We start from the raw sequence: 17001 nt of genomic DNA, 5'->3' as shown, positions 1-17001 counted from the left end.
TCTGTTTTGATACAATATTAGTGTATGAGTTTTTAACAGGTTATTTCGATATAGAAACCAGAAGTAATATATTGCTCAAACATATACACGCTCGCTCGCTCTCTCTCTCTCTCTCTCTCTCTCTCTCTCTCTCTCTCTCTCTCTCTCTCTCTCTCTCTCTCTCTCTCTCTCTCTCTCTCTCTCTCTCTCACATATACACAAATCGACCAACATTTACATATACCTGTATACGTAAGGTTTCATGTTGACCGCCTCCTCCCAGCAAATACTATTTTGGCGGCCATTTTGAATGATGAGCAATATGGATTAAAATATTATTTCATCTATAAGTTTATATAAATCAATAGAACAATTTTAAAAGTCGACCAATATTTATCTACATAAGTAAGTTTTAATTTTGACATATTCCCTAGCAAATAATGGGGGGGGGGGGGGGGTCAGAGGGGTCATATTGGACACACTTTATAAAACATCGGTTAGCACCATCGGATTCCTTGGAAAAAAATCCATTTGCAATCAACTTCAAACATGAAGTGAACACTTTCGAAAAAGATACCAAATCTGAGACCGACTACTGGGCAAGTGAAAAATACTGCGCAAATTTCACAGAGGGGCATCATATTTAACAGCTACCTACAAATTTCCAGTAACCTTTTGGCAAGGTTGTCCACCTTACATGTAGGTTGTGATCCTAGATATGTGTAGATATGGTTTTAGGTGGCAAACTTTTTACAGCACGCCCCCTGGGTATACCCCGCCGGATCAGAACCAACTAAAATTTACTAGCCCGCAAAAATTTCTGCTAGTCCGCCAACCTATAGAACAATATATTGTTGTTTAACAATAGTAAAATATACACTGTCTTCATTTCAAATAATAAATATATATTTGACAAAAACGATTATTAAGGACACTTGGTAGGCTAAGTGATCAACATCACGTGGCAAACAAAATCAAGTCTCATACCTTGATTGACAAAACAATAATAAAGTTTTGAAATATTCTGGTAAAGACAAAAAAAATTGTTTACATTTTATTTATATAGATTTACAAAATTCAAGTGACATGACATAAGTATTTAACAGAAAGATCTAGTCAAATTAAAAATACTCTAGCAACATGCATGTACTTTCAATGTAAACAAGCCATTTCTAGAAAGTATTGACCTTTGACCGGCTCCGTTTCCGGAATGTCATGCTTGCGCAGTTCGGAACACTGAAGTCATATATTGCCAATGCAGTACATATATTGTTGTGTATTTCGTAATAATTCTGAACGTTTTTGTTTGAATCGTTTGGAATTCTAACATGGCTGATATGGAGTCGCGGATTCGATGCGAAAAAAACAAGTACAGTCAGTCAGAAAAAGACCGATCGCCCGTCGGACTAGTAGTTGCATTTCTTTCATTCGTCCGTCGGAATTTGTACTCGCATTTGGCGAGCGGGCGAGTACTTTCTGCACCTCTGACAGATCACTTCACAATTATAAAACGTTAAATAAGAATTACTAATCAATTTTGAAATTGATTAAAAACTATGGCTAATCTAGTAATACAAACTTTGGAAACAATATGTACCTGAATTTGGAACCATCTGGAAGATTACAAAAAAATCTTGTAACGTCCAGTTTTTATTTCTTTACATGGCACTGTGTATGTTACAAGTCAGCTTTTCTAAAAACAGAAATATATGTACTAAAACGCAAAAGAATCGCAGGTCCTGGCAATGAGAAGGAAATACACTTTTTAAAGCAATATCTTTGGTGGAATTGAACCTGAACGGTGCTAACGGACATGGCACACACGCACACCGCGGCCCCACCCGCGTGTCAATTTTATTACCTGAGTGACGTAACGGATTCTCAAAACACATTATTTGCACGTGCTGGATCACCCGTATGGTGAATCCAATGCAAACACGCTCAATGAAATGCTCTAAAAGCCAACATACCTGGATTTAATCGCATAAATTGAATTTGAGTGGTGGGAGACAACAGAATCAATTTTTCCAAATGCCGCGACTGACGCAAGTCCAGCGAGGGATGGCCATCGGGATGTTGCAAGCCGGACAGACTCGTACTGCTGTAGCCAACCAATTGGGGTGCCATTATTCGACAGTCGCACGACTTTCCCAACGTCACCAAATCACTGGATCCGTGAACGATCGACCACGCACCGGCCGCCCGAGGGTGACAACCGCAGCCCAAGACCGGTACATCCTTAGGAATCGGATGATGCCAGCAACTCACACCGTTCACCAGGTGCATGGCCCACGTGGTCCAGTGTCCGCCGCCGTCTGAGGGCAGCAGGACTCCGTAACCGCCGTCTCTATGTGGGACCAATATTGACCCCTCGGCACCGCCAACGACGTCAACAGTGGGCACAACAACATCAACAATGGCGACGTGTCCAGTAGCAACAAGTTTTGTTTACGGATGAGAGCCGTTACAACCTTTCCAACGCTGATGACCGAATCCGAGTATGGCGACGTCGACATGAACGTTACTCCGACTGCTGCGTTCTGCAGGCCGACCGATGGGGCGGGGGTAGTCTGATGGTGTGGGGTGGATTTACATTCAACCACAGAACACAACTTCATGTCTTCAGACAACGACTTAATGCAGCCGTGTACCAAAATGACGTCATCAACAATCACGTCGTTCCCTTCTTTGCTGCCCACCCACGTGTGCGCTTCCTGCAGCAAGACAGTGTCAGGCCTCACACGCGTTGCTGGCTCAGCACAACATCCCAACGTTGCCGTGGCCGGCCTTATCACCGGACATGGCACCTATCGAACGTGTCTGGGATGAAATCGGACGTCGCCTGCAGGTTGTAATAGACCAAATCAATTCCTATTGCCAATAATGTTAACGTTTACTAATAAAATTGATATAATCAGCGTTTCAACACACCCAGGAAATACAGCAATAGAAAGTGTAGCACCTCACCTCTAATCGACCTGCAAGAAAATGGGGGGTCACGTATCATTTAAGAGATTTAATTAATGTTTTTAATAGCAACCGTCATTTTTGTTGAAAATTGCAGTTCCATTTTTGGGGGTATCCCGCATTAGTTTCAACCTCTGGTATATACTGCCTAACAACTATAAAAGATAAAAGTGTATTTATTTATTGTCAATGGACAATAGTATTTGCACAAATAATCAATGTCACATATTACTACCAATCACACCCACAGCTGCTTTTACTCCGTAAATATTTGACAGTGCACGTCGAACTTTGACACAGAACTCTCTTCTTTGGTACTATACAACCTGCAGGCTCGCGGACATCCTCAGAATCTCCAGGCACTGGAGGCAGCATTGGTGCACGAATGGAACACACTCCCTCAGGCATTCTTCCAACGGCTTGTAAACTCAATGAGGAGACGTTGTACTGTCTGTTTGAATGCCCGGTGTGGTCACACACGATACTGACATTGACAGTGCTACAGGTCGTCAGTAGTAACAAGGCCTTCCTGGGGCCATGACCTACTTTCCGTGACCTTGACCTTGGTGTACTTGGCAGGTGTGAGTCATAGTGGTGTGGTCTACTAGGGTGAACGCTCGCCCGTGTCCCTGACCGACTTAGGTTAGTACTGATGTCCTTGGACTGGCCCTGACCGACTTAGGTTGGTACTGATGTCCCTGGACTGGCCCTGACCGACTTAAGTTGGTACTGATGTCCTTGGACTGGCCCTGACCGACTTAAGTTGGTACTGATGTCCTTGGACTGGTCCTGACCGATTTGTTTAGCATTGATCGACTTAGAAGGCAGTGACTGGTATACCTGGGCAGGTGTGCGACCTTGGTGTAAGTCATAGCCTTGACGTACTTGGTGTGTGACTCATCGCCTAGCCTTGTCAGGGATGGTGTAAGATTATTAATTGCTACTAATGGGAAAGTGCAGCGGGTTTCCTCTCTAAAACTGTCAGAAGTATGTTTCACATCCAATAGCCGATGATTAATAAATCGAGATGCTCTAGTGGTGCCGTTAACCTACCACTTCTAAGGACTGCCCGACGCGAGGTAGTGTATTTAATTTTAGCGCGCTGAATGATGAATGGTTATCACTGTTTACATCCGGCAAGTGATGGTATCTTGTGTTGTCAGTCTCTAAATAAAATACTCTACGGAACTTCTAGAAGTTAAGTTCTCAAAGTCTGGCAGAAAGACGAAATGATTGAAATAGGTGAAAAAAGGAATTCTCGTTCTACACTATCTGATAGCGCATTCACAAGATTATTATGAACTGACCTATTTCGTCGCTTCATCCCGCGAGCACACACACACCCACACATATATATGGTTTAAATGACAGATTTTGCCAATGTCTCGGTAGCTCAGTCGTTAGCGTAGTCGACTTGAGCGTGAAAGGTACGTCGTTCGTATCTCATGTGGTAGAAGTTTTTTTTCTTTCTATTATTATTTTTTAAATTAGTTTATTTATTTATTTATTTATTTATTTGTTTTTATTTTATTTATTTATTTATTTGTTTATTTATTTATTATGTTCAAGCAGAACCCAATACAAGCATCCTCTAATAACCCTGTGTGGACGGGACGTAGCTCAGTGTTCCCTTGATGTGCGGTAGGTCTGGGATCGATCCCCGTCGGTGGGCCCATTGGGCTATATCCAGCCAGTGCTCCACAACTGGACAACGACCGTGGTATGTGCTATCCTGCCTGTGGGAAGCGCAACTAAAAGATCCCTTGCTGCTAATCGGAAGAGTAGCCCATGTAGTGGCGACAGCGGGTTTTCTCTCAAAATCTGTGTGGTCCTTAACCATATGTCCGTATAACCGTAAATAAAATGTGTTGAGTGCGTCGTTAAATAAAACATTTCTTTCTTTCCTCAATCAATATCTGTGTGGTCCTTAACCATATGTCCGTATAACCGTAAATAAAATGTGTTGAGTAAATAAAACATTTCCTTCCTCGTAAAATAAAGATTAATTGAATACAAATATTTATTTTTAGTATTTTGTTTTAGTCATAGGGAAAGAAAGACATATTTGTCTCGAAGAAAGGAATGTTTGTTAAGAAGAAAGGCATATGCGTTAAGGAGAAGAAAGGAATATTTGTTAAGGAGAAGAAAGGGATGTTTGTTAAGGGAAGAAAGGAATGTGTGTGTGTGTGTGTGTGTGTGTGTGTGAAACATCCCCAGCCCATTGCTTTGAAGAAAGAACGACCTTGGCACACTTGGCAGGTGTCTGGCCTTGGTGTGAGTCATGGGCCGCCCTTGGCATACTTGGCAGGTGTCTGGCCTTGGTATGAGTCATGCCCTGACCTACTTAGACTAGTTCCGTTGTGCCCTTGGACTGTCCCCCAGACTATTGTCCTTGGCCTACTTACGACTGGTCTTGACCTATGTAGGCTCGTATTTAGATATAAAAAGGGGTGTTTTGTTAGTAGCGTCATTCGCTTGCCGAAAGTTCTGTGAACGAGATCTATTTTTACTTTGGAGTTTGAAGATATTCTGGTACGAAGAAAATGACATCGGGATATTCGAGCAGTGTTAGTAGCAGCAGCAGTAGCGATGAGGACGACGTCTTGGTCTGCAAATGTTCAGAAAGACATACGATCAAAAGAGTGATTACCAAACAAGATGAGGAGAAGAAGAGTATTCATTATACGGATCAAACGGATGCTACACGTGACATTGGGGTTGGAACTGAAGATGGCGAACTCGTGGATGAACCCACAGATCAGACGGATGCTGCCTGTGAAATAGATGCTGCCTGTGAAACAGATGCTGCCTGTGAGGAAGATTGCTATTCGAGACGTTACGTGTTCTGTCATCGTCCCGAAATGAGACATTTCTATGCCCGGATGCTGACGTATGCTCGGTGGCCCATACAATTACGTCAAAAACCAAAAGAACTTGCAAAGGCCGGTTTCTACTACACGGGAGACCACGATGCCATCACCTGCTACTGTTGCGGACTTCGCGTCTACCGATGGAAGAAGACAGACGACCCAGTGATGGAACATTACAGACTCTCTCCAAGATGTCCTTATGTGAACAACCTGTTCAGACATTAAATGTTTTAGACACTTGTGTGCTATGTTTTCATGTTGTATGTTGTGAATAAAACCGTGAATAACAGGTTTTGCTTTCTTATTTATGTCCTGGGTCCACGAGTGTGTCTCTGGACGTGTCCCTATGGTAGTAACACTGGTAAAGGGTAATATTTTGGTAACGATTATTTTTGGGAGCTCGCACGATGAGATTTGTGCTTGGGAGGAGGGACACTGGTCATACGTATCACACACATTCAAACATTCCTGTACCATATTTTTATGCGTCATAAGGTATATAAGTAAAATAGTTTTGGAAAACTCGTCATTTGAGGTAGAACTTTCAGAGGAGCAATATGTCAGACCAGTACAAGTTATATGTACCCGACGTGGATAAGTGGACCCGTTTCTATAAACTGCAGGCAGAAGGTAAACTTCAACCTCATTTTCCAGTGCAACGTGGTGGGAAAAGTCAGATCATGTACAGTGTGGATCGATGTCTAGAACTCTACGATCCCACGTGGAAAAAAGAAAAAGAGGAACAGAACAAGTCCCCGACACCCAAAGTCGTCATGGTCTCCTCAACACAACAAGTGGTAGAACAAGCCAAAGCCGATCTGAAACGGAAACATCAACAACAACAACAAAGTGGTACGGGTTGGAAAGCCCCGAAACTGCAGAAGCATTTCTAAATAACCTATAAAAGGAACTATGTGGGTCAGATATCATCATTTCATTTAGAGTCGTCATGCAGAGCACATGTTCAGAATGTGGTTTCACATTCTCAAGGAGAGACGCCATGTTAAGACATTTTCAACAAAAACATGCTAAAGGTCTACCACCACCACCACCACCACCACCACCACCACAGCAGCAGCCACCACCACCACCACCACCACCACCACAGCAGCAGCAGCCACCACCACCACCACCACCACAGCAGCAGCCACCACCACCACCACCACCACCACCACAGCAGCAGCAGCATCCCCTAAGATTGCTACATCCCTTCACCATGATCGTGTCGGGACCCACGTCGTGTGGAAAGACATTTTTGGTATACAAATTGTTGAGAGATGGTAAAACCCAGCCGCCTCCCCAGCGCATCATCTGGCTCTACAAACGATGGCAACCCCTCTATGATATGATCAAAAAGGTTGCTCGAGTGAAATTTGTTCAAGGTATACCTGAGAATTTGGAAAAGGATCGTTATTTGGATCCCAGAGTCAGAAATCTCATCGTGTTGGACGACCTGATGTGTATGGCTAATAAAGACCCAAGGATCACCGACCTGTTCACAGAAGGAAGTCATCACAGAAACTTATCCGTCATCGCTATCAACCAGAACCTGTATCACAGCAAGGACCCGACACAGAGAAGAAGAAACTGCCATTATCTAGCGCTGTTCAACAACCCCATCGACAAGCAGCAAGTTCTGACTTTGGCACGGCAGATGTATCCGGAAAACACTAGTCATTTCATGCATCAGTTTGAGGAAGCTACCCACAGGCCCTACGGACATCTCTTGGTGGACTTGAAACCGACCCACACCCGAACACTGGCGTCTTCGGCCTAATGGTTTAGAGACGGGGCCGTCCGAATGGTATAAAAGCACGAGCGTAACGGCGAATGTCTCAGAAGACGTGCAACCACTGTCGAAGAAAGAGCTCTACCTGCAAATTATGCAAAGGGGCGCATTCAAGAGAAAACTACCAGGCATACCCGCCTACGAAAGTGACGACGAAGAAGAAGATGATGAGGTAGAACCCTATCTGAAAAAAAGTCAAGAGGATGCAGTCTTGCGATACGTGTGGTCTGGTCTTTAAAGACGGAAGCGACTTGCAGCGACACGTGAAAATGTGCGAAAAGGGAAATCGAGAGCCGTCGCCCGACCTGGAAAACGAAGGCATTCGTCTCATGGTGGAACGTGAATTCGACATCAATCGTGACTATCTCCAAAGCAAGAGGAAACGCTACGAAGAAAAAAAACATGTCCCAAGATGCCATTGAAAGAAACATGAAGACATTGCAATGGAAGTTATTTAAAGATACGTACTCTCGCTTTCTGACATATATGCATTACTTTGACAAAGGTCCCAACACCAGGAACATTTTACAGTTTGTGAATCCAGACAAAGATGTGAGACCACAGATTCGTTCTAAATTAAATCAGTATCGTTCATGGATCGGCGAATATTTGGATGAACAAGACGACGACGATACCGACGATGAGGAGGACGACAGTGATGAAGAGAAATGAACACTCATATTATTCGCATGTCGCCCTTAAGGCCTCTCGATGTAACCCAATGTGTGTCCATTTCATGTGTAGTTGTCTCTAGAGAGACCAGTGATTGTAATTTAGAAAAAAAAAAAAAAAAAACCAAACCATTGCGTTTGTTTTTTGTGTTTTTTACTCTATGACTAGATTTGTGATTGGATATTTCTACCGCTACTTTATAGTAGCAAGAGCTGTGTGTACAAGACAGAACATACCACGACCTTTCATATACCAGACATAATACACTGGTTGGCTATAGCTTAATGGGCCACCGACGGGGATCGATCCTAGATCGACCACTGTATTTACCCATTTGGTAATTAAAACGTCCTGTAAAAAGGCTTGTACTCTAGGGAAATACTTGTGTTTAAAATGCAGTTAAAAGATCATAGGTTAGGCTGGAGGGTTGAGTTGCAGTCACGCGTTCTTTCTTCAAAGCAGTGGGTTAGGGATGTTTCACACACACACACACACACACACACACACACACACACACACATTCCTTTCTTCCCTTAACAAACATCCCTTTCTTCTCCTTAACAAATATTCCTTTCTTCTCCTTAACGCATATGCCTTTCTTCTTAACAAACATTCCTTTCTTCGAGACAAATATGTCTTTCTTTCCCTATGACTAAAACAAAATACTAAAAATAAATATTTGTATTCAATTAATCTTTATTTTACGAGGAAGGAAATGTTTTATTTACTCAACACATTTTATTTACGGTTATACGGACATATGGTTAAGGACCACACAGATTTTGAGAGAAAACCCGCTGTCGCCACTACATGGGCTACTCTTCTGATTAGCAGCAAGGGATCCTACACTATCCCACAGGCAGGATAGCACATACCACGGTCGTTGTCCAGTTGTGGAGCACTGGCTGGATATAGCCCAATGGGCCCACCGACGGGGATCGATCCCAGACCTACCGCACATCAAGGGAACACTGAGCTACGTCCCGTCCACACAGGGTTATTAGAGGATGCTTGTATTGGGTTCTGCTTGAACAAAATAAATAAATAAACAAATAAATAAATAAATAAAATAAAAACAAATAAATAAATAAATAAACTAATTTAAAAAATAATAATAGAATTTTTTTTTTACCACATGAGATACGAACGACGTACCTTTCACGCTCAAGTCGACGACGCTAACAACTGAACTACCGAGACATTGGCAAAACCTGTCATTTAAACCACATATATGTGGGTGTGTGTGTGCTCGCGGGATGAAGCGACGAAATAGATCAGTTCATAATAATCTTGTGAATGCGCTATCAGATAGTGTAGAACGAGAATTCCTTTTTACACCTATTTCAATCATTTCGTCTTTCTGCCAGACTTTGAGAACTTAACTTCTAGAAGTTCCGTAGAGTATTTTATTTAGAGACTGACAACACAAGATACCATCACTTGCCGGATGTAAACAGTGATAACCATTCAACATTCAGCGCGCTAAAATTAAATACACTACCTCGCGTCGGGCAGTCCTTAGAAGTGGTAGGTTAACAACACCACTAGAGCATCTCGATTTATTAATCATCGGCTATTGGATGTGAAACATACTTCTGACAGTTTTAGAGAGGAAACCCGCTGCACTTTCCCATTAGTAGCAATTAATGATCTTACACCATCCCTGACAAGGCTAGGCGATGAGTCACACACCAAGTACGTCAAGGCTATGACTTACACCAAGGTCGCACACCTGCCCAGGTATACCAGTCACTGCCTTCTAAGTCGGTCAATGCTAAACAAATCGGTCAAGGCCAGTCCAAGGACATCAGTACCAACCTAAGTCGGTCAGGGCCAGTCCAGGGACATCAGTACCATCCTAAGTCGGTCAGGGACACGGGCGAGCGTTCACCCTAGTAGACCACACCACTATGACTCACACCTGCCAAGTACACCAAGGTCAAGGTCACGGAAAGTAGGTCATGGCCCCAGGAAGGCCTTGTTACTACTGTCGTCTTTTTCACATTTTTTAACATGGACCCCCACCCTGCTTTATGAAATGAAACAATATCCAAAAATGAATTCAATCCAAAATTTCCAACACCAATGTGTGCAGAATTGGAGTGGCACCAAAATAAATGTTGAAATCCGCATTTAGTGTTGTATTTTTTATATTTTATATCCAATTTAATGAGAACCTGCGTTTCTTTTGCGTTTTAGTATATATAAGTATGTATATAAGTTAAAATGTATTGTCAAATGATGTCACATTACAATAAATGATGATGTGCTCTAAAGACAAAGTAAAAACTCTCAATATTGTAATTATACCTGAAAATATATTACTTTATTTTGTAGCAAAATATGTTTTACTTAATTGTGTTACTATGAGGACAAAACAGTATGTGAATTGAGTATGTATCAGTGTTAGGGTATCCAGTCACATTACATTTTTAATTTTGTCAGAAAGCAGTACTTTTGGCAAGCATCCATTTAATGTGACCACATGAAAAGCTGAGCTTAATACATGTATAACTAAACATCTGATTTGTAGTACTGGGTTACTATATTAGGCAATTTGAACAGCAGTTCTATGATCTATGTAAAAGTACAATTCCACACACGCTATATATCCATTAACTGCCAGGATTTTAGGGTACGTAATTTTACACTTGGTACACACTGGTAGAAACCCTGTATATGACCTGCTCATAACATGGACCCAAGGGAGGAAGACTGGTGGCTGCTTATTACAGGTTACAGATATATTAAAATGTAATTTTACTGTGTATGCTAGGCATTAATGTTTGTGTGTTCTGTAGCGCTTGATTATTCCATACCTTCACACACGAAACCATATGTACAGGCCACATATAAAAGGGACAGTCCTGAGTTTCAGCCATAGTAACAGTTCCTCTCTGCCCCCCCCCCCCCCCCCCTCCCCAACAAAATAAACAAATATTCAATTTTTTCTTTATTTTATAAACAATATCTTATCTTAAACATGTTTTAAATGTAAAGCACTACACGGATAAAACATTCAGGATTTCCTATAAATTAATTATTTCAAATTTCTTTTGGAGGTTGAAAGAAAATATAAATTGATACATACGTAATTATTTTAGGCAAAAATCCATGTTTGGCTACTACAAAACGTTAGGATAACAATAAATGTATTGAATATACATACACTCTTATTCTAAGCAAGAAAAATTAAGTAAATTATAATTTTAATAATTATAAAAGATTATATTGGCCGAAAACGTGTTAACATGGCTACAAACTCAGGACTATCCTTTTAATTATTGAATGTTAAATAATTTTAAATTAATGAAGTCCAAAACATATCCCTCCTTTCACCAAAGTGATAAGGAATAGCTATAGATCCAGTGCCATAACCCCTTAATTGGCTATGTATTGAAATGTGAGTGTTGCTAAAACTATCTGTATGACAATGGGTGTTGTATGAAAACAGTTTAAATTCCGATATGTTTTATATGATATATCACGTGACACAAGAATTTATTTTCTAAAAGTTAAAGGAAACATAACATTTATCACATTATCATATGCATATTTACAATGGATATTGGGTCTTTTATTTATTCCTTCTTTGCAACATAATGCAACAAGTCATAAAATGGCAAATATTTGCAACCTATCTCCGGGTTCGTTATGGTGGACTGGGTATGACGAAGATACACAGAGAATGATGTCATGTACCAGCGGATACGTAGGCAGTCGGTCACGTTGTACACTTCCACCCGTATAAAAGAGGCGGAGCACAGAATTCTCGCCGGCTTGTGGACACACGGGCTAAAGGGCTCTCTCCCCGAAGAAACCATAATGAGTTTCTCCCCGTCAGTTCCCCAACATGAACACTATTCATCGCCGTTTCCACACCAACGGTGCTAACTGAAACTCCAGACCGACTACTTATCCTCCGGACCACCTGACCCGTGTATATAGTACCTGTTGTTGAAGACAGTTATTCTAAAGTACTGTCGGAAATAGAATAAAAATTATTTTCATGGATTATTTCTTACATATTAAAGAGACAAGTAAGTATTTTGTAAATATCTATTTAAATATAGTCTACCTAATTTAGCATTTACTTGTGTTGGCTCTCATTGATATACAAGGTGGTGTTTACTCTTGAAATTAAAAGACAGATGTCAGTAAAACAGGTGATTTGTGCACTTTATTGGAACAGACTGTAACACATTTTGGTCAATGTGTCAATTTCATTGCTGATTCCATATGTGAGGGACCTTTCTGATGACAGTTTACCCCTATCCCTCTCCAAAACAAAGTATTTGTAGACATTTATAAGTAACTTTTGAGCAAAACTGTTAAGCACCATTTTGAGTTTGTGATCTATTACTCCGGTATTAAAGGTGCTATCTCAAAGTTGCATAATGACAGCTATTGCGAATCATGTTTTTATTAAATTTTGCTTTAACATTTAAAGACTACACAACTATATGCCCATAAATGATTATAAGAAATAATTGTATCTACTAGTAGAAAATAAATTTTTATTGGAGAATCTTTAGGCCACATACCAAAAAAAAGTTGGTTAGCGTCCCTTTTTTTTTTAAAGTTTGGGGAGGGAGGGAGGTTTTTTTTTTTTTTTTTTTTTTTTTTTTTAATACTTTCCATTGAGTTTGTGTAGTTCTGGCATCCTGTAGTTGCTGAACTGTTCAAATGAAATTGGGATGGCGCAACCACGTTTCTTCAAAGTGTCCTGGTTTCTGTCAACATACCAGAGACTCTCGGCCAGGGTATTTACAAAGGACAATCCAAGGGAGCTGACACTGTCGGCACTCCACCCCAAATTATTGCGTTGAAGCCACTGGAGAATGTCGTTCTTCAACTTGTTCTTCTGTGGCAGCTGAGCGAGCGGGAATACAGGTGGTAGGCAAGTACAAGACGCATTAGCACGGGCAGCAGACATGAGGACACTAAACACATTTGATCGACTAGGCCCACCATCAGGTTCCATCCTGTCATGATCCGTGACCGTGTCTGCAGCCAACACAGATTTGAGAAATGAGCCAAGAGTCTTTGTCACATCAGAAACTTTGCAAGCCGGTGAAACTTTCGTCATGTCAGTTTTACTGGGGCCGGCGAATACTTTGACAACAGTACCGCGTGTATCGTCAGGCAATGGCTCCCTATCCCCATCATACTTGCCGTCTGAGAAGTTCGCATAGAAGTCCGAGATTGTAACATCCAACTCGATATTGCACGCAAACCAGTCATTTACAGTCTTAATAGAGCCCTCACGGACTATTACTGCGGTCACAATAGGTATTTCAAGCCGATTTTTATATCACAATCAACATATAAATTCCCCGACATACTACTCTTGAAATGATGACGTCAAACACAAAGACACCGAGGACGTTTACGTAATACGTCTTGCAGAACGGCGCCAAATTTGAATGTGAAAAGATCGTTTTTTACGATTTTTTTCAAAAAAAAAAGAAAAAAGTTTCGGGTCGGGTGTGTTTCGTAGGGGCGGGCGGGGACGCTAACCAACTTTATTTTTTTATGTGGCCTTATCACAAACATGCTCACATATAACTTCTGATATAGCACATTTATGTGGTTGCAAGATTGCGTAAATTTCTGATGTACTAATATTGAATTTATATTTACTAAATATGCTGGTCATAATTAATCATTTATGCTGCAATTCAAAATAATCAGCTAACTTTCAGTTTTAAACAAAAAGTTTGTTTAAGGGTAAATGAAATTGACATATATCCACCAAAATGTGTTATAGTCTGTTCCAATAAAGGTCACAAATCTCCTATTTACCGACATCTTTATTTTAAAGCTGCAATGTCTGGTTTCAATCGTATACAGTCAAGTTCTAAGTTCAAATACAAGCATAACTGCACTTTTAATTCACTCGCAAGTTGTCGTCATTAACGCATATCGTCAAATGCTTACTAGCCAGTTAGAACAATTCTCGCCATTTTGTAATACCGAGCGCATTCTAGCAGCCACTTCCTAGCAACCAATTACGCTAGCAGCCAATTTCAGCAGACACGCATGGCGACGTTCTAAACACCGGTATATTACGCCTTTTATAATGTGTGTTGTGGTGTGGGCTATACGATACTAGTTGGACATCCTATATTACTGTAGTACAGACGGATTTTTAAAGTGATACTTCAGATATAAAAGTGCTTAATAAAACGGTTAAGTTGTATTTATACGGATATTAGTGAAAATGAGTCTTGGTTGTTATTTTGTTTTTGTGTTGTTATTATATAAAGATACTCTTTAAAACTCTAAAATTCTTAAGTTGTAGTGAATAATTAAAAATTAGCATAACAGTGTGTATAAAAGTGTGTAAAATACAGGTAACAATCGAAAGGCGTATGAGTCCGGTGTTAAGATCGTCGCCATGAGGGTCTGCTGAAATTGGCTGCTAGCGTAATTGGCTGCTAGGAATTGGCTGCTAGAATCCGCTCGGTTTTTGTAATGCAACAATAGCCGAACCGTACTATTTTTAGCCCAGAGGGAGCCCGGCAAAAGTGTCCCATTTTCGAAATAGTGGGTTTATTTTGAACTTGGAAAAGCCAGTGTAGTGAAACCAATGCGGAGTGCGGCGTCTTATATGCACCAAACGTAATGGGATTTTCTGTTCTAAATGCTTAAATAATAAAAATATTCCAGACATAGCCGCTTTAATTTCAAGAGTAAACACCACCTTGTACATCAATGACAGCCCAAGCAAGTGAATGCTAAATTAGGTAGAGTATCATTAAATAGATATTTACAAAATATTTACTTGTCAGTCTAATATGAAAAAAAAAAATCGATATGGCAACGTTGCGTTCTCTTCCCAAAAGGCTGGCCGGGATTACTGCTCGTCGACTGATCGGGACATCCCCAAGTGTGTTTCCCATCCGCCTCATTCTTCCGGTCCCTATGTTTTCGATTCTGTGAGTAGTATAGGGGCCTGTATAGGGCCATGACCTACTTTCCGTGACCTTGACCTTGGTGTGAGTCATAGTGGTGTGGTCTACTAGGGTGAACGCTCGCCTGTGTCCCTGACCGACTTAGGTTGGTACTGATGTCCTTGGACTGGCCCTGACCGATTTGTTTAGCATTGACCGACTTAGAAGGCTGTGACTGGTATACCTGAGCAGGTGTGCGACATTAGTGTAAGTCATAGCCTTGACGTACTTGGTGTGTGACTCATCGCCTAGCCTTGACAGGGATGGTGTAGGATCTCTAATTGCTACTAATGGGAAAATGCAGCGGGTTTCCTCTCTAAAACTGTCAGAAGTATGTTTCACATCCAATAGCCGATGATTAATAAATCGAGATGCTCTAGTGGTGTCGTTAACCTACCACTTCTAAGGACTGCCCGACGCGAGGTAGTGTATTTAATTTTAGCGCGCTGAATGATGAATGGTTATCACTGTTTACATCCGGCAAGTGATGGTATCTTGTGTTGTCAGTCTCTAAATAAAATACTCTACGGAACTTCTAGAAGTTAAGTTCTCAAAGTCTGGCAGAAAGACGAAATGATTTAAATAGGTGAAAAAAGGAATTATCGTTCTACACTATCTGATAGCGCATTCACAAGATTATTATGAACTGACCTATTTCGTCACTTCATGGTTTAAATGATAGGGTTTGCTGTTTTCTCGGTAGCTCAGTCGTTAGCGTAGTCGACTTGAGCGTGAAAGGTACGTCGTTCGTATCTCATGTGAGAGAATATATTTTTGTTCTATTATTATTTGTTTAATTTTTTTTTTTTTATTATGTTCAAGCAGAACCTAATACAAGCATCCTCTAATAACCCTGTGGGGACGGGACGTAGCTGTGTGTCCCCTGGATGTGCGGTCGGTCTGGGGATCGATCCCCGTCGGTGGGCCCATTGGACTATATCCAGCCAGTGCTCCACAACTGGACAACGACCGTGGTATGTACTGTCCTGTATGTGGGATAGTGTAGGATCCCTTACTGCTAATAAAAAAGAGAGTAGCCCATGAAGTGGCGACAGCGGGTTTCCTCAATCAATATCTGTGTGGTCCTTAACCATATGTCCGTATAACCGTAAATAAAATGTGTTGAGTGCGTCGTTAAATAAAACATTTCTTTCTTTCCTCAATCAATATCTGTGTGGTCCTTAACCATATGTCCGTATAACCGTAAATAAAATGTGTTGAGTAAATAAAACATTTCCTCCCTCGTAAAATAAAGATTAATTGAATACAAATATTTATTTATAGTATTTTGTTTTAGTCATAGGGAAAGAAAGACATATTTGTCCCGAAGAAAGGAATGTTTGTTAAAAAGAAAGGCATATGCGTTAAGGGAAGAAAGGAATGTTTGTTAAAAAGAAAGACATATGCGTTAAGGAGAAGAAAGGGATGTTTGTTAAACAGAAAGGCATCTGCGTTACGGGAAGAAAGGAATGTTTGTTAAAAAGAAAGACATATGCGTTAAGGAGAAGAAAGGGATGTTTGTTAAGAAGAAGAAAGGAATGTGTGTGTGTGTGTGTGTGTGTGTGTGTGTGTGTGTGTGTGTGTGTGTGGACCTGTGATCCTGAGTATGGCCCTGAGTGTGGCCCTGTGTGAGGCCCTGAGTGTGGTCCCGAGAGTGGCCCTGAGCCGTGCACGAGCTATGCTTTGGGATGGGGGATGGGTCATACGTACCACACAAAATTTAATCTTTGTGTGAATGCGCTAAATTGTAGAGAATATAAATAAAAGG

The 17001-nt window shown here is 41.0% G+C and overlaps 1 protein-coding gene across 3 annotated transcripts in view; it reads right to left on the bottom strand.

Moving 5' to 3' along the window:
• LOC121384310 overlaps nt 1–2821 on the bottom strand; it is a 47555-nt gene extending 44734 nt beyond the window's left edge. Inside the window, exon 1 of one of the 3 annotated variants that reach the window (XM_041514641.1) lies at nt 1950–2821. In XM_041514641.1, the coding sequence (XP_041370575.1) occupies nt 1950–2265 (316 nt within the window). In that variant the 5' untranslated portion in view covers nt 2266–2821. The remainder of the gene's footprint in view (nt 1–1949) is intronic. The other 2 variants (XM_041514642.1, XM_041514643.1) reach the window with 2 other exon arrangements.
• Nucleotides 2822–17001: the final 14180 nt, after the last annotated feature.

This window comes from Gigantopelta aegis, chromosome 10 (genome assembly GCF_016097555.1).
Source record: "Gigantopelta aegis isolate Gae_Host chromosome 10, Gae_host_genome, whole genome shotgun sequence".
Classification (NCBI taxonomy): Eukaryota; Metazoa; Mollusca; class Gastropoda; order Neomphalida; family Peltospiridae; genus Gigantopelta; species Gigantopelta aegis.
This window is presented reverse-complemented; position numbering and strand designations above follow the sequence as displayed.